The 24977-nt window shown below is 48.3% G+C and overlaps 1 protein-coding gene across 1 annotated transcript; it reads right to left on the reverse strand.

The window, feature by feature from the left end:
* Positions 1 to 15861: 15861 nt before the first annotated feature.
* LOC542371 (extensin) lies at positions 15862 to 17628 on the reverse strand. The gene is made up of 2 exons (NM_001111947.2): positions 16392 to 17628; positions 15862 to 16224 (listed from the first exon to the last, which is right to left on the reverse strand). The coding sequence occupies exon 1, from the start codon at positions 17557 to 17559 to the stop codon at positions 16441 to 16443; it is 1119 nt and encodes a 372-aa protein (NP_001105417.2). The 5' UTR covers positions 17560 to 17628; the 3' UTR covers positions 15862 to 16224; positions 16392 to 16440.
* Positions 17629 to 24977: the final 7349 nt, after the last annotated feature.

The raw sequence follows: 24977 nt of genomic DNA on the forward strand, positions 1-24977 counted from the left end.
ATGGCTTCAAAGTCGATAAAGTCGATCCTACTCTCTTTACTAAAACCATTGCAAAAGATTTGTTTGTATGCGAAATTTATGTTGATGATATCATATTTGGGTCTACTAACAAATCTACTTGTGAAGAGTTTAGTAGGATCATGATACAAAAATTTGAGATGTCTATGATGGTGGAGTTGAAGTATTTCCTAGGATTTAAAGTCAAGCAACTCCAAGAGGGAACCTTCATCAGCCAAACAAAGTACATTCAAGACATACTTAACAAGTTTGGAATAAAGAATATCAAGCCCATCAAGACACCCATGGGAACTAATGGGCATCTCGACCTCGACACAGGAGGTAAGTCCGTAGATCAAAAGGTATACCGGTCGATGATAGGATATCTACTCTATTTATGTGCATCTCGACCGGATATTATGCTTTCCGTATGCATGTGTGCAAGGTTCCATGCCGATCCTAAGGAAGTTCACCTTAGGGTCGTGAAAAGAATCATGAGATATTTAGTTTATACTCCTAAGTTTGGACTTTGGTACCCCAAGGGATCCACTTTTGATTTGATAAGATATTCAGATGCCGATTGGGCAGGGTGTAAAATTGATAGGAAGGGCACATCAGGGACTTGTCAGTTTCTAGGAAGATCCCTGGTGTCTTGGGCTTCAAAGAAACAAAATTCAGTAGCTCTTTCTACCACCGAAGCCGAGTATATTGCCGCAGGTCATTACTGTGCGCAATTACTTTGGATGAGGCAAACCCTTAGGGACTATGGCTACAAATTGAGCAAAGTCCCTCTCCTATGTGATAATGAGAGTGCAATCCGCATGGCGGATAATCCCGTTGAACACAGCCGCACTAAGCACATAGACATTCGGTATCACTTTTTGAGGGATCACCAACAAAGGGGGGATATCGAGATAGCTTATGTTAGCACCAAAGAACAATTAGACGATATCTTTACCAAACAATTAGATGAGAAAACTTTTAGCAAACTTAGGAATGAGCTAAACATTCTTGATTCTCGGAACTTTGATTGAAACATTGCACACATAGCTCATTTATATACCTTTGATCATATCTCTTTTATGTCTACGACTAATGTGTTTTCAAGTGTATTTCTATGCTAAGTCGTAGATTGAAAGGGAAATGGAGTACTAGACGAAGACAAGGCTTCCACTCCACTCTACCGGTATCTTTTATCATTCGTCGTTACTCCGCACTCCAAATTGGTATAATCCTCCACTCATAATTACTTGTACCAATGGGAGAGAAAGTAATAAGGGCTCACAAAGGGGGAGAGAGTATTAGCCCAAAGCAAAAGGACCGCACCACCAAACTTCAAAAAATTTCGAAATAATGATTTATGTTTGTCTTTTCAATTGGTATCTTATGATTAAAATTTTTAGTTGACATATTTCAAATTGGTATGTTGATTTTCAATTGATACATTTTCAAAAGCATCCCAAGTATAAGTTTCAATTGGTATATTTAAAGTTTCAAAACTAGTGCCCAAGTATAAGTTTTAATTGGTATCTATTAAAACCCTCTTGAAAACTAAGAGGAGAATTTCATTCATGGGGAGTTTTGTTTAGTCAAAGGAAAAGCATTTGAAACAGGGGGAGAAAAATTCAAATCTTGAAAATGCTTCTCGAAATCTTATTCATATACCTTTGACTATTTGCAAAAGACTTTGAAAAAGAATTTCCAAAAAGATCTGCAAAAACAAAACAAGTGGTGCAAGCGTGGTCCAAAATGTTAAATAAAAGAAAGCAAACCATGCATATCTAGTAAAAGTATAAATTGGTTTAATTCCAAGTAACCTATGCACTTACCTTATGCAAACTAGTTCAATTCTGCACTTATATATTTGCTTTAGTTTGTGTTGGCATCAATCACCAAAAAGGGGGAGATTGAAAGGGAAATAGGGTTTAACCTTTTCCTATAAATGATTTTGGTGGTTGAATGCCCAACACAAATAATTGGACTAAATAGTTTGCTCTAGATTATATATTCTACAGGTGCATAAAGGTTCAACACAAACAAATAAAAGATCAAAGTTAGGGTTCAAAAAGAAAGGAGCAAAATAAACCGAAGGGTGCCCTGGTCTGGCGCACCGGACTGTCCGGTGTGTCACTGGACAGTGTCCGATGCACCAGGGTCGTACAACTCCGAACTCTTCACATTCGGGTTTCTTAGGCATTTCTCCGCTATAATTCACCGGATTGTCCGGTGTGCCATCGGACTGTTCGGTGCACCAAGCGGGGTAACGGCTCTCCAGCGCAACGGTCGACTGCACAGTGCCCTGACAGCGCTACAGTTGCGGCAGAAGTCAGAACACAGGTCAGAGGCGCACTGGACAGTGAAGAGTGCCTGTCCGGTGCGGCACCGGCTGTCCGGTGCCACCAAAAGTGAGCGCTCCAACGGTCGAATGCGTCAGAACCCTAACGGTTGGGTGACGTGGCTGCCGCACCGGACTGTCCGGTGCGCCCATCGACAGCAGCCACCCCCTACGGTTGTTTTGGTGGTTGAGGGCTATAAATACCCCCAACCACCTCCACTCCAACAATCCAAGCATTCACTACTCCTCATTCAATACAAGAGCAAAGTGCAACACTCCAAGACACAAATCAAAGCCACCGATCCGATCAAAGTCCCTAATTCAATTCTAGTGCATTAGGACTTGTGAGAGGATCACTTGTGTTTCTTGTTGCTCTTGTTTGCTTGGCTTGGCTTTCTTTTCTTTCTCACTTCTTACTCTCAAGCTTTGTAAGCAAGGCAAGAGACACCAATTGTGTGGTGGTCCTTGCGAGGTTTAAGTGACCCGTGAGATTAAGGAAGAAGCCTCACTCGGTCTAAGTGGCCATTTGAGAGAGGAAAAGGGTTGATAGAGACCTGGTCTTTGTGACCACCTCAATGGGGACTAGGTTCTATATAACCGAACCTCGGTAAAACAAATCACCGTGTCATCCGCTTTATTTTCTTGGTTGATTTGTTTTCCCCTCTCCTCGGACTCGGATTTTATTCTAACGCTAACCCCAGCTTGTAGTGTGCTTAAAGTTGTGAATTTCAGTTTCCGCCTATTCACCCCCCCTCTAGACGACTTTCAGTGGTGCCAGTAATGCTGGTGTAGGTGCAACTGGTGGTGCTCCGGGTGCAATGTTGATGCTGGCTAGATCCCTCTAGAGGGAGTCGATGCCATCAACCATCCCGGAGGCTCCTCTAGTGCACGGAGTGCCATGAGTGGCACGATCGTGATTGCTCCATCTCTGCCTCCTACGACGAGAAGGGCGGCGATGGGAGCTTGGACGCTCAAGAGGGATAGGTGGGAGGAGTACCATGTCATACTCGATGCCAAGAGACATGAACTTGAGACTCTCGAACTTGATCACTGTCCCAAGCGTGAGTGGGTGGTAGAAACCTGCCATCTAGAGCCTTGCGCGGGAACTGGAAGTGTTTCACGCGACAAGCCCCTACCTGACGTGCCAACTGTCGGTCTTTTGGAAACCGGGGGGGGGTCCTAACCGACTAGTAAATGATGTCGCGTGGCTAGACTCTAGATGGTGTACGAGTAGACACAAGCAATTTATCCTGGTTCGGGCAACACGAGGCCCTACTTCCAGCAGAGGGGGATGAGGCTTATATTACTCGCATCGAGGTGCCTGTAGTAGGGGTTTACAAGCACATCGGGAGAGGGGAGGTCCCCAAGTCCCTAGAAATGATTGAGGCAAGTGCCAATATCTAAGTTCGAGTAGACCGAGTGGAGAACTAAGTGTTCGCCGGTGCGCTGCTCGTCTTGTGTTGTGTTCTGCTGCTGGTCAGCTTCATGTCTCGATGTCTCCATTGAAGGGACCCTGTTGCCTTATTTATATACGAAGGGGAGCATCCGCAATGAAGCGGGGTGTTGTGCCTGAAGTAGGGACGTCTTGGCGTCCGACAAGCCGACATGATGATGCACATTGGTGTTGACTTGTGTTCGCTGGATCCCCGCTGAGAGCCGAGGTAGAGTCTGAGGGGTTGTCCGTACGCCAGAGCCCTCGAGGGAGAGGCTGCCCATGCCGTAGTTGGTGTAACAACGCCAGGGTATGGCTAAAAGCTGCTTACAGGGTTCGTCAGCGTCCTTGCACGGGATGACGTTGAGATTCCCTGCGGCTCTTATCAAGGTCAGAGCCCCGCTCGGGCGAGGCAGAAGTCTTCCTGAGGTGTTGGACGAGCCATCCCCTGACGTGCGCCATAGTCTGGCAGAGTGGCCGCCCGTGGGATTTGTAGTGGAGTTGGTGGCCGAGGCCAAGCTCGGGTGAGGCGAAGATCATGTGCCCAAGGGCGAGGCGGAGATCTTGCGCCCGAAGGCTGGGCCCGGGTTCGGGCGAAGCGGAGATCTTGCGCTCGAAGGCTAGGCTCGAGGTCGGGCGAGACGGAGATCTTGCGCCCGAAGGCTAGGCCCGGGATCGGGCGAGGCAGAGAAGTTGCGCCCGCGGTCTGAACCGTGCTTTGGGCGAGGCGAAGAGATTGCGGGCCAGTCTGCTCTGTTTGTCGTATTGGGCATCCCATCGGAGGATGACAGGTGGTGTGCGCGCACTGTAGCGTAGACGTGATCATGATGTTGCACCAGCCGTGATCGCCGTCTTATCTGCCAGTGTGCGCCGCTGCCGCTGTGTGGGGTAGGTACGCGCATTAAATGTGGACGTTCCCTCCCTGTTTTCGGGGCACCCCTGTCTTATCTGCCTGAGGCGAGCTCGGGCGAGACGGATGGAGGGGCGTCGACCTCAGGCGAGGCGGAGTTCTACCCAAGGGAGGAGAGATTTCGGGAGACGCTTTGGCAGTATAGGTACCTCGGTTGTCTCCCCTCGGGGGTTTCATCCTTATCTCTATGGGTGCGTTCTTTGGGGGATAATTCGGGTATCCCTAATTATTACCCCCGACATCACCAAAAGATGCAGAAACATTTTGACATAAGATTTCATTGACAACATGCTTGGTCCAAATGGATTACATAAATTATTCAATAATATTATGCTTCGACGTGATAAGTGTGATAAGAAAAAAGGAACTCCCTCTAAAGTAGCTTTTGGGCTTTTGATCTCTTGTGGAGAGTAGAACTGCAATTGGCAAGCATTTATCTTGATCTTCGCATCAAAAATACCATGGCGGCGATGCTCCTTCTTGACCCGACGACATAGGTGCATTCCCCGGGGCGCCATGATCTTTGATCTTGGGACCTTGCTCAGATGGTGAGACAACATTGTAATTTGCCGGTGAGGGTGCTATGGTTGAATACATCGATCTAGATGGTGGTGGAAGTTTCCTGTGGCCACGTGGTGGTTGTGCCTCACCATGAGAAGGCGATGGTGGTGATGGATACTTGTGCGTTGGAGGTGGTGGAATATGTGGTGGGTAGTGAGTTGGGGGCGGTGGAGAATAATGACCATGGGGTGGAGAATAAGGCGGTGGAGAATGATGAGCGGGAGGTGAAAAATGTGGCGGTGGCGCATGGTGAGCGGGAGGCGAGAAATGGGGTGGTGGTGAATTGTGGGCAGGGGGTGAGAAATGAGGCGGAGGCGCGTAGTGAGCTGGGGGTGGAGGTGCATGGTGTGCAGGAGGAGATGGAAAACGAGGCGGTGGGGCATAGTGAGCTGGAGGTGGAGGTGCATGGTGTGTAGGAGGAGATGGAAAATAAGGCGGTGGAGCGTAGTGAGCTGGAGGTGTATGGTGTGTAGGAGTTGGAAAATAAGGTGGCGGGGCGTAGTGAGCTGGGGGTGGAGGTGTATGGTGTGCAGGAGGTGAAGGAAAATGAGGTGGGGGTGCGTAGTGAGCTGGTGTTGGAGGTGCATGGTGTGCAGGAGGAGGAGATGGGAAATGAGGCGGAGGTGCGTAGTGAGCTGGGGGTGGAGGTGCACGGTGTGGAGGAGGAGACGGAAAATGAGGCGGTGGTGCATGATAAGGAGGGGACGGTGGAGGGTGTTGAGCCGGGGAAGGACCTTGATGGTGGTGGTGGTGGCCATGATGGCCATGGTGGCCATGATGTTTGTGGCTAGGCGGCGAGCTATGGTAGGACGGTGGTTCGACGGGCGCTAACGAATTACGGTGGTGGTGCTCCCCATGCTCCGATCCAGGGTGCGCACCCAGCGGTGCCTCGGCATAGAGCGCCGGAGCCGGTGCTTCTACCGCTGGGAAGGCATAGCGAGACGATGCAGCGCTGCAGCAGGAGGAGAAAACAGCGGTAAGAGCAACAAGGAGGGCAAGGCCCTTCATGTTCGTGATGCCCATGCTTTGGTTTTGGCTTGCCTCCGATGCTCGCCCATCTCGCGCCTTATATAGTAAGTGTCCGTTTGAATCTTTGAGTTTGAAGCTACCAAACCCATTATCTTGGGTTGGGTGCTGCTGGACGAACTGCGGAGGGGCTCATCCCAAGAATGTGCGAGCGGATTGACTGGGCCGTGCTTCACGGGGCCGCAAGTGCCTGCCGTGTTCTTAGACTGGGAAGCACGCAGGCGCTTTATTAGCAACATTCGCGGCTGAGTGCACATCGATTAGCAAGTCTTGTCTCTGCATCGCTAGTAGCAAGCAACACAGGTTTTGAGATATGGGATTTGGATTTCTTTCAACTCGAGGTTTATAAGCTGGTAAAAGATGCTTGCAACTCGTGGTTTTGAAGCCTATGGTTAATATGGAATGACGACTTTAACAGAACCATGGCACGAGTAGTGAAAATCTCATTAAAATGGACCAGTGAAGTTTAGGCCAGGCCCCGACGAATTTTGAGAGTGCCAATGGAGAAAAAAAAACGTTGTATGTAGTGCTAAGGCTATGTTTAGATCTGCCTGACTTATTGTTTATCAGTGACTAACTAGTAAAAGTTAATCAGAGTATGTTTGGAGATTTGACTAATAGATGTTCTTTTCTCTTTATACAATCTATTAGCATATATTAGGAATGTCAAATGCTTAATGGTCAAACAGTTTGTCAGCCCTCTGACTAACCGTTAGCCAATTTGTTAGCGGGTCAGTTTACCGTCCGATTGGATGATCGCACCCACGCGTATAATCTCGCGTGAGCCTGGCCGACCACGTAATGGACGTGTGGATGCAACCAACATAACTTATTTTACGTCAGTCCATACAGCGTGTGCTTCACACGTCCAGGTAACGTTTCGAACGTACGTGTGGATGCAACCAACATAACTTATTCTACGTCAGTCCATGCAGCGTGCGCTTCACACGTCCAGACAACGTTTCGGACGTACGTGTGGATGCAACCAACATAACTTATTTTACGTCAGTCCATGCAGCGTGCGCTTCACACGGCCAGGCAACGTTTCGGACATACGTGTGGATGCAACCAACATAACTTATTTTATGTCAGTCCATGCAGCGTGCGCTTCACACATCCAGGAAACCAAACACAAACTCAAATAAAGTCAACACACGTGGTGACGCAGGACGAAACGGTGTATGTAACCAATCTCATGTTAGAGGTTAATGTGCTAAAATTAACTGGTAAACTGTTTGCCACGAGAATCTGGCTTGGATTCGGCGGGGAGTATCTTGGGCGATCCGTAAGATTTGACAGGTTCTGCCCCGGAACCACGGATAGCTTAATGGGCTGAAGCGACCTGTCGTACCACACCATCGGTCTTGGTTGTGCACTGCTGCTGCAGGTGTGTTTGGATTTGGACCAAACTACACCGAGTGGGCTTGGAATGGAGGCCTTGCGATATCTCTGGACCCAAGCAAGAATTTTGTGGACGGAGGAGCTAGGACGGCTGAATGGTTGACAGTTTCCGTCGTCGGCAGTCCGGCAGGAATCGACCTTTTTTGGGTGCGTTAAACTGACGAAATCGACCTTATCGTTCCACATCCGTACTGTACATTTGACTTGTGCTTCTGTGCAGTCATGTGAGATGATTTAGCATATGGCTCTACTCTATCTATCTTGGGGCACCTCTGCTGCTAAAACTCTGGAGTGCACTGTAGAGTTTTAGTGGTTTTCTGATAGGAAAAATAGCTTCTAACTTCAGAAACAAGGGTTTGTCAGCGAAAGTACATCCTTGCTGCGGTTGTTGGCAGAGGGAGGGGGGCATTGCCGGATAAACCGAGCGGACACAGACCGAGATGGAGAATTGATGTTATCTTTTTTATAGAATGTTTATTAGATTTGATAACTTATTTATAATTTTCTGTTGATATTAGAATATTTTATGGATTTAATTGCATACGTCTATATAGAGGGGTGAGGTATGGGGAAGCTCACTGCGCACGAACGTGGATCGATTTTTTATCGACAAACAAAACATTCTCTTACAACATTCAAGATATACTAATGTATTTCTTCAAACAGAATCTTATTATTTTGAAGCAGTGAAAGTTGGGAACTCGAATGTCCGAAATTGAAGTGGGTTCATTTCTCGTTAATATGTATGTATATCCTTCCGATCTCTGAGAGAATTTGAGTTTTTAGACTAGCTAGTTCTAATTACAGGACATTGTAAATATATAGTTTGCAGTGGCGCTACCGTGGCAAGTGCCTTGTTTGAATTTTAGTTTTTTTTTTAAAGTTTCTGTTGTTGAGATGTACCCAGCAGCTGTACCGCCCGCGGTGAGCCGGTGAGTACCTTCCGTACCGTTCGCTTTGGAGCCACGTGAGCAGCATGAATGTCCGATTTTTTTTTTTATTTGAACCCAATCTATGAAAAAATTCAAGTTTAGATCTCTGCAAGAATTCATGTCAGTTTTAGACTCTTTGCCCGGCACCGATATGCCTGCCACACTGACCAGTGGCCACCGATATATATCTTGGCCCCGAGCTCAGAACTAAAATATCGAGATGCCTTTCTCTCTCCCCATTGCTCTTTCTCTAGCAGCCGCGCTCTCTCCCAGCTGCGACGCCACCGCCGCCCGACTACGCCACCACCCCCAAGCGCCGAGGTAGGATATCCCAAGAGAACGTCCGATTTATATGACTTCCTAACTCGACTTTAAGATCTATGGCGTCGAGCTAGAACGTCCCGTCAGCGCCACATTAGACCTAGCCGCCGCTGGCCGTTAAAGCCACGTCAGAGCTCGGCGATATAAGTTATGAGACCGAGTAAAAGGTTCAAAACATGAAATAAGTTATTCAGAGGTCTAAATATATTTTTTTGTTGAAAAACGATTAAAAACAAAAAAAATTAGGCATGAATGTTCGGCGAAGCTACATACTACTCCGGTATGGCTATCTCTGCCGGAAATGCTAGTAGTGCTTTATCGTTTGGTTTGGTAAGCAGCCCAGAACACACGGTCTGTTGCACTTGCACCTAAAGGCCTTGGACACTCTAGTATCTTATCTACGAGTCACTACAGCTGCCTGGATCTGAAACGTAACGCTAGCTTTTTGCATGTGGAGGTGTCCCAGTAGCCGCTAGGAAGGATATCGACGATTCAGAGACTTGGCGTGTGTGACGGTGCAAGGCTAATTTGGACGCAGATCTGGGTGGATTATTTATTTATTTATGGGCCAGAAAGACCGAAACCACGGCGCGCTCGGCATGTGTCCCGGTGGCTCTCGGGCTCCTGATAGTACACAGCTGCACGGGGCGCCGGCGCGGCCGCCGGACTGCTCCATTGCACATCGCCCGTTTCCCTTCGCGGGCCAATGACAATGATTGCACGTTCGCACGCACCGGACGGAACTGCAAGTATATAGTACTAATATTAGATCCGCTCAAGCAGATTATCTAAAATTTAACTATATGTACTATTTTTACAATGGTCTGTACTGTAGAGTGTGTACTGGATAAGTAAATTGCTGAGGGTAGTCTTAATAGTGGTAGATGAGAGTCGAGGATATTAACCATTCAGACCTTGCTACAGTAAACGGAGCTGAAACGCTGTTGAGTGGACAAGGACAACTCACGCAGGCAGCTGGCTGGCGTGTCCTCCCTAGGAAACTCCCCTAGCAGCTTCGCCATCCCTACTCCCTAGCGCGGAGTCTCATCTCATGGATGGAGCCCGCCCATCCCCGATCGCGAGCTGTCGGCTTCTCCGCCATCCACGGCTCGCTTTCGCTACTTGCCTTCCCCCACTCCACTCCACTCCACCCCACCAAACCAACCCAATCAGCGCACCGGGCCCGGTCGCGCTCGTTTCATTCTCCGCATCGCACTCGTGCTGCTTCCTGGTGCTCGCGTCGCGTCCTTCTGTCGTGACCCTCGCGCGTCGGGTCGGGTGTGGATCGGAGGAGCCGTGTTCCCCGGTGGTGTCGGCGTAAAACGCGACGCGCTCCCGGGCGGCTTCGGCTGCCTGCCTGCCTGCGGGTCAAAGGCTCAAAGCTACGGGGCCCCGCTCCCGGGCGCCAGTTGCCATCACATAGGGGTGAAAACGGGCGGATACGGATGGATATTAGCTCATCCTGTATCCTACCCTAATGTATTTAAAACGGATTTGGATCGGATACGGATAGTTAGAAACGGGACGGATACGGATACAGGGACCGGATATTTATCCGGACGGATAAGTGACGGATACGGATATTATTTGATTGGATATCGGATACTTGTCGGATAATGCATTAATTGGTTATCATAAAATATTCTTGTTCGACCACGAAATTGCAAGTAAATTAATACTAATAAACATTTAATAGAAGATAATCTCAAGTTCCCACATAAAAATGGTAAAGTGAAGTATTGATTATGTTGAAACTTGGATACTTAGAGTGATTTTACTACAAACTCACGCAGTAAGTGGAAATAAAATAGAAAAAAACGTTTACATCCTGTGGATTTTATGGTCCCATTATTTTTTATGACTATATGTGGCCATATGTTGTACCTTCGTATAACTTCATAGATTTCTGAGGCTATTTGTACATTATTCATTTCTTTCTACATAAAGTCATCAAAATATAATTAAAATTCATAAATACACTAGTTTTGACCCAAAATTTCAAAAAACTTACCAAAACAAATAAACATTCTATTCAAATAAAACCTCAAGTCGCCACATGAAAATGATAAGTAGAATATTAATTATGTTGAAACGTCGATACATAAAATGATTTCACGTGTAACTCACGCAATAAGTGAGAGTGGAATGGAAGAAACACTAACATCTTGTGGATTTTATAATCCAAATGTTTTTAGAACTCTATGTGGATATATGTTGTGTCCCCATAAAAATTCATGAAATTTTTAGGCTATTTGGTGTATTATAAATTTCTTGTTGTAGAAAATCATCAAAATACAATTAAATTCATAAAAATATTGTAGTGTCGACTGGAAATTGCGAATAAGTTACCAATATTAATAAATAGTTTATAAAAAGATAATTCTAAGTTCCCACATGGAGATAATATTAAGTCCCCACATGAAAATGTTAAAGTCTATTATTTTGATATAAATTTAGATATTATTTCAATGATTTTGGCCTAAAAATATGTTTAAACAAAAATGTGTTGTACTACAAAGTTATAGATCTCTTCGAGCTCTACAATTTTCATATAAACTTTATATTCATCCGATTTCATATGTAAAAGTTATGATTTTATAACTATATTATTATGCAGAAAAAGAAAAAACGGGTACCCGAATTCCGGGTACCCGTATCCGACCCGAATATTCGGGTATTTACCGGGTAATACTCGTTCCGTATCCGACCCGAATCCGAAGCTGTACTATCCGGGTATTACCCGTATCCGTCCCGAATATAAAAATATTCGTATCCGAAAAATGGTCCCGAATCAGTACCCGTATCCGGTACCCGTTTCCAGTACCCTACCCGTTTTCACCCCTACCATCACAACACAAGACTCGTCATCATCTCAGCGCCGCTCCGTTCCATTCCAGCACCCGGTTGTCACGGCTCCGATCCACCGCTAGATCTGCTGCGGCAGTCAATGGTGGGAGGGGCCCACCCCTCAGTGTCGAGGAGGATCGGTCCCTAATAAAAATACTCTGCCGGCGTGGGCAATTAGGTCAGGCCAAGGCCCATTTGGAGTAGTCTTTTTTAACAAGTTTCTTGTATGGCGGTGGCGGTGGCGGTGGAGCTTGCGGGTTCCCTGCCCTGCCGGTCCCGGCGTCCGAATTTTTTGTATTTTGGTCCTTCATCGAAAAAAATTCACGTTTAGACCCTAGAAAATTTTAATGTCATTTTTGGACCCTTTACTCGGCGCCGTAGCCTGTGGCGCCGAGGTAACACAGCTCGGCGCCATAGGCTATGGCGCCGAGGTACGTGCTGCGTTGGCACAAACGGACGTCGTGGCGTCGACGTGGTACCGAGCTCGGCGCCATAGATCTTGGCGCCGAGCTCTGTTCTATACAGAAAACTTGTCTAGCTTAGTTGGTAAAATACAAGGCTCTTAACCTTGTGATCATGGGTTCGATCCCCACGGTGGGTGTTTTTTTAATATTTTTTGTCATTGTCACTTATTTGTTTTTTTGTTGTCCATATTTTTCGTTTATGTCGTTGATTTGTGTGTCCTAATTTATTTCTCATCCAGTTTTATTTTTGTAACTGATTTGTTTATTCGTCCAGATTTTTTTATCCGGCGAGCACAGCAGTTGTGTGCCACAGTGCTCACAAGCCGTCAACTTCTCCCCTTGTTTGCTCAGCTAACCACAATAAAAATCAAATGAGAACACTCTTACTTCAATCGTGATCAAATAAAAATATTATATTTTCATTGAGTTCTTTTGAACATAAATTTTAAATCCATAATAACATATTCCCAGTAAAAAGAAGCACACATATTAATCTTTTTTTCTTCTGCACTAAATAAAAGTATACTCCATTATATACTTGTCTCATAGATGATATATTTTAGAATTTACTGCATATACAATTGATGTGCTCGCCGGATAAAAAAAATCTGGACGAATAAACAAATCAGTCACAAAAATAAAACTGGATGAGAAATAAATCAGGACGGACAAATTAACGACATAAACGAAAAATATGGACAACAAAAAAAAATAAATAAGTAACAAAGACCAAAAAAGTATTAAAAAACGTCCACCGTGGGGCTCAAACCCACGACCACAAGTTTAAAAGCCTTGTATTTTACCAACTAAGCTAGGCAAGTTTTCTGTAAAAAATGAAGCTCGGCGCCAAGATCTATGGCGCCGAGCTCAGTACCACGTCGGCGCCATGACGTCCGTTTGTGCCAACGTGGCACGTACCTCGGCGCCATATCCTATGGCGCCGAGCTGTGTTACCTCGGCGCCACAGGCTACGGCGCCGAGTAAAGGGTCCAAAAATAACATTAAAATTTTCTAGGGTCTAAATGTGAATTTTTTTCTGATGAAAAACCAAAATGCAAAAAATTCGGTCCCGGCGTCGGCACACCCCTTCCTGGCCCTTTTCTCGGTCCTTCTCTTCTCATCCATGGTCCCCGTGGGACAAGGCAGGCAGGCCCCGTCCATCATCCATGAACCCGATGGAGCTCTTGCCTGCACAGCGTCCTAGCTTGGCATTAGCAGTGCCAACCAAACCGGTCATTAATTTTGTTTCATCTCAGTGTGTATTTAATTTTGTTTGTCGATCTAAGTAGTAGGAGGAGTACATAGGTAGCTCTAGATAGTCTAGTCCACTTTTAACTTTAACTGCTCGTCAACCCAAGTTAGGCCTATCTGATGAGTGTGCGTAATATATAAAGCACACCGTCTATCTAGAGAGAGAGGAAAAAAATCTTACGTTTCAGTTGACATTATCTTTAACTGATATACTACCAGGTTGCCAAGAGCTAGGTATCTTCGCTCTAAATTAGAAGACGTCCTGATTTTTTAAAAACGATTAGTTTTTTCTTCTTCTTCTATACATTAGATTTATACATAATACAAATAATATAAAATCTGGAGGAAAAAAATTCTAAAGTCTAATATTTTGAAACAAAAACAAGTACCTCTTATAATTTAGAAGAACTGTACGAGTATCAGTGCGTGTCTTGCCTATCGTAAATACTCCTGCTCTACTCCTCATATATACCATATATAGGACGGTTTTTTTATATGTTTTTTTTGCCATTCCGGAAAAGTTTTAGGGACAGATGGCACCGGAATAATGAAGGTCAAGCACCAGCTAGCTGTCACTAACGCATGGTTTGAAAAGACCCACGCGGCAAAAAAAAAGTTTTAGATTATTTTGACCTAATAATACGAGTCAATCTGAAAAGCGAAGTTACGGGGCAGATGTACATGCATGCAGATCAGAGGAAGTCACGGTCGAAGACGGGTACTCAGATCACGATCGAAATCAGATCATTAACCATGCTATACGGTGCATGTCTTGCCTAACGGTAACGGCTAGTACACAACAACAGTCAGTAAAAAAGCCCGTACGTTGTAGGGTTTGGTTCACCTTTTGACCGGCCATCGCCTTCACCTTACACACCTTCAGGCTTTCATCTACGGCCTACGGTGGCAGGTGGCGATCAATCCGACGACGTACTGGTACCCTACATAGTTTTATATAAACTCTGTCTGCACGTACGCGGCCCCTTTTTCTCGTCGATGACTGCTCATGTTGAGCACAGGGAGGACAAGAGCCACGTTACCGCTGATGAAAGCGTGCTTTCCTTTCTCGTGCTGTATGTACTAGTACGTACTACCGCCACCAGTCCACCACGCACTGGTTGGTCTTCACGTGTCAGTCATTATCACACACACCGCACTACTCCCACTGCGTTTTGTTCCTGCAGTCAGAGAAGACACTAGAAATAAAATACCACAGCAAACATAAGTATATACTCCGTATATCTCTGACATCCATCGATATACCCATGTGAGCATGTGGCCACCAAGGCCACACCGCCACTCCGAAAGCGATTATATCTCAACTCAAGTCGACCGAGAGCGGCATATAAATTCGTGCGAAGATATACGATTAGTTCCGGAAAAAGGACGGTTGATGAGATTTCGGAGCTGCACCACGTGGGCTCGTCCGCAGGTCGTCAAACCTGTTTGATCCCCTTAACTAAAACAACTAGATAAACTAGCTCATATATTTAGAATTATAGGTATGTATTTTGGCCAGTTTTTTTAACTCTAGGAACGGTGGAGCGAGGGAGTACAGGCTTTTGCAGTAATAGGCCAAGTAAATTAACCATGCCGTACACAAAGCGTCAGCGTAGCAACCTTTTTATTCACTGACTAGCTACTACTGTTCTATTTTTTTCCCAGGTTAAGAGCTAACTCTATTTTTTTCAAATGATTTCCATTTTCACAAGAAATAATAAACTAATTTTCCTTTGAAAAAATGAAAACCCATTTAGAAAATAATGTTGCCAAAATAGCCGTAAAATAACGCTGTTATTGTTTCCTTTTTTTTTTCCTCCTGGTTCCGTGCCTTTAATTACTAATACTACTACTCCCGTAGCTACGGGTAGGTAATTTGTGGGCATCTCGATTTTGTGCTGCTGCCGCTACACGGTGGATGCATCTTCCTGTCGCATGCACTTCTGCTCTTAAGGCTAGCAGTACTACGGTCATAGTACTACGTGCTAACAATACATTATTATTAGTATAGCCTTTGCGCCACTGACACGGGTGTTTCCGTCCCGTATAGGTGAGAGCAGAGCAGCTGGAGCGCATTTGTACACTCCTGAATCTTTGGGCAGTCGGTGGTGTCATGTCACTCACTCAGGCATGGCATGGGTACGGTGCTGCACTGCTGCAGCAGAGCAGGGCGAGGATGGGCAATAGGCGTCGTCGCGTCTAGCGAGACCGTAGCATGCAGCCGCGTGACTGACAGCTCACGTCGCCGGCCGCAGACTTTGGCAGCCAAGCTTTGCTGCACCACGGCAGCGCGACCTCACCTTGGCCCTGTTGGCCTTGGGCGCCTCTCCTTCAGTCTTTTTACTGTCGTCACGTCACGTCACCGAATGAAAGGGGTACGGTAGTAAGTGTAAACAGTAGAAGCCTTTTTTCCTTGCATTTTTTCCACATTTATTATGGTTTTACACCCAATATAGTTGCAATACCATTACATACCCGCACAATACACCTGCTGCTGCTGCTAAACACATGGGACGAACACACAGTAGAGACTATAAATTAAACGGCCGGGACGGCAGAAGACAGAGGCCGGGAGCACAGAGCTCTGCGTTATTCTCTCCTCGATCGTCTAGCGGGGACGGATGGATGGCAGCACACAAAGAGGGTAGTAGTAGGACTAGGGCGTAGGACTCGCCTCTCATCATCATCATCAGCAGGTCACCTTTGCCGGCTGGCTAGGACACAATTCTTCCATCGATCGAGACCACCTGTCCCAACACAAAAGAAAAGGAGAGCCTATGGTTAGTGCCAGACTATGCCAGGAGATCAGTATGATACTGACGATACATTTGACACAAGCATACTAAATGTATGTAGTGTGCATGCATATTGCATGCTCCATTCTTGTACCGTTGTACGTAGTATTAGTACGTACCTAAATGCTCCAGAGACTGACAGCAGTGTGGTATGGTAGGCATCGGTTTCTAGTAGTAAGGTGGCGGCGGGCTGGGGGTGTGAGACACCGGCGGCGTCGGAGTGTAGGTGGGCGGCTTGGTGGCCGGCGGCTTCGGTGTGGGAGTGTACGTCGGTGGGGTCGGCTTGGGCGTGGGAGGCTTGGTAGCCGGTGGCTTGGGGCTTGGAGTGTACGTCGGTGGGGTCGGCTTGGGTGTCGGAGGCTTGGGGGAAGGCGTGTACGTCGGCGGGGTCGGCTTAGGTGTCGGAGGCTTTGGGGAAGGGGTGTACGTCGGTGGGGTCGGCTTGGGCGTCGGGTGTGTGGGAGGCTTGGGGCTTGGAGTGTACGTCGGCGGGGTCGGCTTGGGCGTCGGAGGCTTGGGGGAAGGGGTGTACGTCGGCGGGGTCGGCTTGGGTGTCGGAGGCTTGGGAGAAGGGGTGTACGTCGGCGGGGTCGGCTTGGGCGTGGGAGGCTTGGTAGCCGGTGGCTTGGGGCTTGGAGTGTACGTAGGCGGGGTCGGCTTAGGTGTCGGAGGTTTGGGGGAAGGGGTGTACGTCGGTGGGGTCGGCTTGGGCGTCGGAGGCTTGGTAGCCGGTGGCTTGGGGCTTGGAGTGTACGTAGGCGGGGTCGGCTTAGGTGTCGGAGGCTTGGGAGAAGGGGTGTACGTCGGCGGGGTCGGCTTGGGCGTGGGAGGCTTGCTAGCCGGTGGCTTGGGGCTTGGAGTGTACGTCGGCGGGGTCGGCTTAGGTGTCGGAGGTTTGGGGGAAGGGGTGTACGTCGGAGGAGTGGGAGTGGGTTTGTGGGGCGTAGGGGCGGGAGTGTATGTGGGTGGCGTCGGCTTGGGGGGCGTCGGGGTGGGAGTGTACGTCGGCGGCGTGGGTTTGGGGCTCGGGGTGTACGTGGGCGGCGTCGGCTTGTGCTCCTTGGGCGGCTTCTCCGGCTTGGGCCCGTGCTCCTTGGGCGGCTTGTGCTCCTTTGGCGGCTTCTCCGGCTTGGGCCCCTTGGTGGGGGGCTTCTCCGGCTTCGGGGTCGGGGTGGCCGGCGTCGGCGTCGGGGTGTACCCGTACCCGGCGTCGGCCTGGATCTCCACGGCCAGGCTCACGGCCACCAGGGCCAGCAGCAGAGCAGCCCTGCCGCTGCCACCCATCATCCTCTCTCTCTCACACACTCTCAGTAACTGCAAGCTCTTCTGGTTGGCTCTAGCTGGCCAATGGCGCAGTGGTGGTCTGAGGAGAGACGCTCACCCTGCCACTGCTTATATACACGGAGGAAGGGGTGGGGTGGGGGCCTCGGATGCCCTCTGGGCTCTCGTGACGCCCTTCGACGGAGAGGAGGAGGAGAGAGAGAGGGCACTGCGGCGAGAGAGAGGCATTCAGGCAAGCCATGTGGGGGCAGCACGGGAGGCTTCCCCGATGGTCACTCGCTTCGCTTGCATTGGGGTTCACCGGCACCGCTCACTGGTCCAGCACGGGCCAGTCTGAACCTGCATGTTGACGAATGGAATGGATAGAGCCGGGCGGGCACTTGGTGGAGCAGGTGGATTTACATCGTTTGCATCTACAAGTAGTTCCCACAATACTCACGTTATTGTGTGCATTCACTCCGCCTTGCACTGAAGTAGCAGAGAGTGAGACCTGTACACAAGAAGAGCCGCCATGTGCTGCTCGCCGAGATCAAACGACGTGGATCGATCAAGCTGAACGGCAGATCAGATAACGATCCGCTGGGAAAGATAATACTACTACCTTCGCCTATGAATAAATTAGATTTATAGAGTTATTATGGCATGTACAACATCATTTAATATGAACTCTCTCGAGAGATCTACCTTCTCGGCTAGATTCGTCGTCTCTTTGACCGGATCGCCGTCTGGATCCGTCAATGTCGAGGCCTTTCTGGTCGGATCCATCGTTACCCCTTCTATTACGCCACAGGCGCGGCTAACATTACTGGTGCAGACGTGTGCGCTGCCGCCGGCCTCTGAATAAATTAGATTTATAAAGTTATCGATCAAGCTGAACGGCAGATCAGATAACTATCCGTTGGGAAAGATAATACTACTACCTTGCCTCTGAATAAATTAGATTTATAAAGTTATTAGGGCATGTACAACCTCATTTAATATAGAGTCTACCTTCCCAGCTAGATCCGTCGTCTATTTAACCGGATCGCCGTCTTGCCGGTTGGATCCGTCGATGTCGTGGCCTTCCTGGCCGGATCCATCATTACCCCTTCTATTCCATCGCGAGCGCGGCCACCATAACGGTGCAGACGCGTGCGCTGCCGCGGGGCTCCTCGACGTCCAGACGATCGAAGAAGCAAGAAGGTCACCCTGGTGCTAATTTTTATGTCGCCCAGCCGATCGTTGACGCTTGAACATCGACCCCTACCAAAGAATAGGCTACTGCTGCGTGTCTCCCGACCACGACCACCTCGACTTCGGCTATCTCGGCATCCAGGGGCTATCATTTCCTCGAAGTCCACACATCGGCAACATTCACACCCTCATCACGCTACGATTGCAGGGGTATCAACTCGTCGGCTTCTACCTTCGGCTTCTACTACAGTCTCATCGTGTGTGGTGCCCCCGTTGCGACTGCTGAAGGATGTTAGACTGTATGTGGAGGGGCGGGCACCACTGTTGGGCTACCGACCCATTAGGATTAGGGCTATGCAATATAATAAATCAATCGCTTCACAGTCCAACATTATCCTGTTAACTTTGAGATTCAGATTTATTTTTTTAACGGTGGAATTGTTCCAAAGTTGCCTTTTTTTCAAATGTTTTTTTCTTTTTTTTCATTATGATGGCATGCATAAGGGGAAAGTGGAACAATGTGTTCGACCTGAGATACAAGCAGTGAATTAATGAATCGAGAGATCTGGTTGGATCTGAACAAGACACTTGCCTTTAGGAATAGTAGTAGATCACCAGAGCGCTTAAGAACGAGGGCCCAGCTAATTAGATGCATTGCTACGCTTGTGTGCATTTCGGCTCTTGATTTTTTACCTTTACCCAGAGCATTTCACCGTGTTCTGCAACATGAGAAAAGCTGCAGAAATTTTGGGGGTACTGCAGCACTGACACCCACCCACTCATTCTGCAAGGAGCTGATGTAAAAAGGGCTTAAGGCCAGGGACGAACGAACACAAGTATACGCGGTTGCGCAGAAAGGAAATGGGGGAGGACGTTGCCCCCCACAAGGCCACAAGTGGCTGACGACGAGGGGCATGTGCGTTCATCTGAGCAAAGGCATTTTTGGGTCGTCGCTGAAAACTGAAAAAGGCTGGGACGCTTGTCTTCTTTCTTCCCTCCTCCGGTCCATCCGTCCGCCCGCCCGCTGAACCGAACGTCCAAGCCAAACCGCAGGAAAACAGGCGAGACCGATCACCATTTCCGCGGAAATCGAGATCGAGATGCTCCTCCTCTTCCTCCAGTCCTCCTGATGTCCAGCTCGTCTTTATTGGCGTGGCCACACTGGGCACGCGCAAACACCGCCCGGGAAAACGCCCGGCCGGCTGGCAGCCAGCGCTAGCTGGAATTTGTTTGGCGGACACACACCGGCCATCAGTAAGTACTTCCAGAACCAAAATATCCGCGGGTGAACTGCGTCGTCCTGTCGGTGGGAATCGTCGTATTAGCGAGCATTCTTATCAAGCCCTTGGTATTAGTGCAGCAAAGGAGAATATTACCTTATCAAGCCTCCACTGCATTTTTGTTGGATTTTGTGTAGTAATTGGATCCTTATTATCCCTAGCAAACCAAACACGACCTTAATTTACTTCTCTTGCACCTCCGATCCACCACACACATAAAAATTGTTGGAAAAATTAACAGCGCCTAAGATTTATTTGATAATGCAGCATAAAACGTAAAACCAAGATATACTTGCAGATAATATCCATGACATTAGAATAGAACAGATCTAAACTAATTCAACAAGATTAACACATAAATAAAAGAATCTATAACGGATCTAACCATAAGACTGTCATTGCAATAAACCAAAAATACAAATTTACTTACTGTGACTTCCATGAGTGATGGTGACGATCCTGAGCGGACTTGCGCAAAGCACTTCCCAGAAACCTGATTCGTCGGCACCCGTGCAGGTCGTTAAAACGTCGGTGTTGGTTCGGAGACACCGCTCTCCCTTGATCTGCGGCACGACAGACGAAGGGACGTCAGGGCAGAGAAGCGACGACGTAAAGAGAGGAGAAGAAGAGGACAAGTCGGTTGCTATTCGCGTCTGTCCTCTGACTGAATGACGTCTGCCTTTTATAGAGTGGTTGTCACAACCTCCTTGATTCGATTTGCTAAATCTAGAAACCGCCCCATAGAATCTCTCTACGTGCAACCGCCCGAAGATATCGCATGCATGTAACGTGCACGACTATTACTCCTGGTCGACGTGGCAGCCTAGGTGTTGTATTTGATAACAAAATAAACAAAAAGCAAAAAATAAACTATTGTTTATAACATGTCACGACGCGACCGCGCACAAGTCACAAGTCCCGCGATAGCTAATAGGAATAAACACAAAACGCGAGCGAGCGAGCACGTGTGGCAACCTACATAGCCCTTTATTGGTCTCGTGTGAAGTGTATGAAACACTTCCACATATAAGTTGGTTCTCTCCTATCAAGATGAGCAATATAGAACTAAAGGCTTATGTCATCTATACACACCACCTTGTCTTCTTTATTGAATTGGGGGTCACACACTAGCGGACCTAATTCCAACAAAAGTATCCTACTTTGAAAATTATGTGAGGATTTTCGTAGAAACAGCGAGTAGTTTAGAAACTCCTTTTGTACAAGGGTTTTCATTTTCCTAATGGAAATTAGTTTATTTTTACTTGGAAAAATAGTGATCTAGGGGAAAATGAAGTTTTTCCAAACTAGCGTCCGAGTAAAAGTTTTTAAGCTCAGAAGTAGATACGTACATGCCACTTGCCAACCAGGCTAACTCACCTTAAGTAAGTTTCACCTATATATACACCATGCACCTAGCTAGCTTGCTACTAGCGCTCTTAAATCATGGTCCGCTGCGTCGCTGTTTACGTTGCATTAGGCCGAGGGCACGTGCTAGCTAGGGTTCTGGATCTGTAGCTACAAGCCTGCAAAAATCTAGTTTAAGTGTATGCACGAATGATTGTGCAGTAAAAAAAAAATTAACCCACCTACTGGCATAGTGGCATCTGGCATGGGCATGTAATAAAATTCTCTCATTCGGGCGCCAGATGAGATTCTCACGTACTTCCAGAAAAAGTTCGCGAGAGGCAACATTATTTCTCTCTACTTTATTTAAACACCGTGGATGAAAAAGGTAAGTAAGCTTGGTAAAAGCCGGAAAAGCATGACGTATTTTAAGTTTTTCGAGCAAAGTTATTATTAGGCGCCGCGCGCGCGTAGTCCCCCCCAGTCGTAGGTCTAGCACTAGCAGACTACTAGTAGCATGCATGGTCGTCTCGCTCATGGATCGATGCGTATATGCAATAGATGGCCCAATGCATGCACGGTGGATGATCCATCGATGCTGCCTGCATGCCCCCGCCATGTGTAGTAGAGTGGTTCCGTGCATTGGAACCAGATGATGACTGGCGATAGGGTTAGGCGGGCGGGAGCGCCCCCTCAAGCAAAGCATGAGCGCAGCGCCATGCCATGATTCAGCCTGGTTTCTAGGAGCTAAGCTACGCATACCAATCATGCAACATATATAGATTAATGTCAATACTAAAGTATTGAAACAAAGACTTTTTTCGTGTCTCGGAACTCTGTATAGATCATATTATTGTATATATATATATATATATATATATATATATATATATATATATATATATATATATATATATATATATATATATATATATATATATATATATATATATATATATATATATATATATATATATATATATATAGTCCCGCAAGCAGGCATGGGGGATGTCAGACGACTTTTGGTATTGGCGAACCAGATAGGTACGTAGTACCAAATAAAATTGGAGTGGCATGTTCATTATACTACAGGAGTCAACACAGCACACGATGCCACGGGGATGATGCATGCGATGCGCCCATGACGACAGGGTGTCTGTAACTGTAACGTGCAAAAAAAATGTAACCCGTACCAGATGTAAAAGCGGGAGTTACTCTACGGCTCGATTTGGTGACAAGGAGATCACCGGAAATTGAAGGGGATTCAGGAAAAATGAACTAATTTCTCCCTTAGTCCCCTCTAATTCTTCTGTGATCTTTAATCACTAAATCAGGTCTAGTAGCAGTACTTTTACACCTGTCGACATTTTCTCCTCCTGATTCCTGAGCGACGACGCACCACGAATCCCAGCAGGTACTGGGGAAAAAAAACGAAGGGGGATTTTCAGTCGAGCCGTGCCATGGCCGTTCGGTTCCTGTGTCAGGCTTTGTTGGACCTCAAAGGCCCAGAACGGACAAGTTTCTCGACGGACGGCTTTTGGTCCTGAAGCCCACACCATTAGACGGACTGGCTGGCTGTATTTGCTGGGCCAGCCCGGAGGACGAGTACGGCGAATCGGTATGCTGTTTGGAGTCGAGTCACGGACGATTATGGGATTAGAGCCCATGAGCTAGTACTCCCAATTAGGTTTGCAAGCTGCACCTTGGAAAAAATATTACATTATACTACATCCGTTCACAAATATATCACACCGTCGATTTTTTTGAAAACTTTGCCCATTACTCTTACTAAGAAGTTAAGTAGGGCGTCCACACCTCATCTGCCCCTGCCCTCGCCACCGACCCCGTCCTCTCCCACGCGCGCGCCTGTAACTAGTTTCCTAGCCCGCGTCGTGCCCCTACCCCACCGACGTTTATGGAAGGTGCCATTCCACGGTTCTTCGTGGCCGCCCCTAAGGATGTAAATGGTCGGTAAAATCCGGTAAATTTCCGGTACCGTTTACCAGATTTTTCCAGCCGTTTTCGGATTTATCGGGATATACAGAAAACGAGACGGAAACGGAATAGGTTTTTTTTCGAAAACGGTACGGTAAACGGTGAGACAAACTTACCGTCCGTTTTCGTATTTCTCGGGAAACTCTGGTATATTCCCGTATTTGTCCCGTATTTTCCCGACCCACGGACCTGCCAATCAACCATCAGCCAGTCAGCCCATCCCCACAGCTATGGCCCATGGGGCCATGTTGGCCACATGCCCACGCAACGCAAGGCAGTAAGGCTGGCAGCCTGGCACGCATTGACGCATGTGGACACACACAGCCGCCGCCTGTTCGTGTTTCTGTGCCGTTGTGCGAGACTGTGACTGCGAGTGGCGGAGTCGGCGAACGGCGAGGCGTCTCCGGAGTCTGGACTGCGGCTGTGGACAGCGACGCTGTGACGGCGACTCGGCGAAGCCCCAAGCTACCAAGCCCCCAAGTCCCCATCCATCTCTGCTTCTCTGGTCATCTCCTTCCCCTGGTCGATCTGCAGGCGCCAGACCGGCCGAAGCATCACGAAACGCACTAAGACCTCGAAGGAGTCAAACCACTCCTCCGAGGCCTCGGGGGCTACACCCGGCGGGTGCGCTCGCGCGCACCCACCGGAACAAAATGTAACCGAGAAAGGTCGGTCCCCTTGCAAAAAAAGTGCGACAAAAGCCTCCAAGCGAGTATTAACACTCACTTTGAGGCTCGGGGGCTACTGTCGGGGACCATAATTAGGGGTACCCCCAAGACTCCTAATCTCAGCTGGTAACCCCCATCAGCACAAAGCTGCAAAGGCCTGATGGGTGCGATTAAGTCAAGGCTCGGTCCACTCAAGGGACACGATCTCGCCTCGCCCGAGCCCAGCCTCGGGCAAGGGCGGCCGACCCCGAGGATTCACGTCTCGCCCGAGGGCCCCCTCAAGCGACGGGCACACCTTCGGCTCGCCCGAGGCCCATTCTTCGCCGAGAAGCAACCTTGGCCAGATCGCCACACCGACCGACCGTATCGCAGGAGCATTTAATGCGAGGATCGCCTGACACCTTATCCTGACGCGCGCTCTTCAGTCGACAGAGCCGAAGTGACCGCAATCACTTCGCCGCTCCACTGACCGACCTGACAAGAAGACAGCGCCGCCTGCGTCGCTCCGACTGCTGTGCCACTCGACAGAGTGAGGCTGACAGCAGCCAAGTCCGGCCTCGGGCGCCATAGGAAGCTCCGCCTCGCCCGACCCTAGGGCTCGGACTCGGCCTCGGCTCCGGAAGACGACGAACTACGCCTCGCCCGACCCCAGGGCTTGGACTCAGCCTCGGCTCCGGAAGACGACGAATTCCGCCTCGCCCGACCCCAGGGCTCGGACTCGGCCTCGGCTCCAGAAGACGACGAACTCCGCCTCGCCCGACCCCAGGGCTCGGACTCAGCCTCGGCTCCGGAAGACGACGAACTCCGCCTCGCCCGACCCCAGGGCTCGGACTCAGCCTCGGCCTCAGACGATGGTCTCCGCCTCGCCCGACCCGGGGCTCGGACTCGACCTCGATCTCAGAAGACAGACTCGACCTCAACCTTGGAGGAGCCTCTGCCTCGCCCGACCTAGGGCTCGGACTGA

This window comes from Zea mays, chromosome 2, assembly GCF_902167145.1.
Source record: "Zea mays cultivar B73 chromosome 2, Zm-B73-REFERENCE-NAM-5.0, whole genome shotgun sequence".
Lineage (NCBI taxonomy): Eukaryota > Viridiplantae > Streptophyta > Magnoliopsida > Poales > Poaceae > Zea > Zea mays.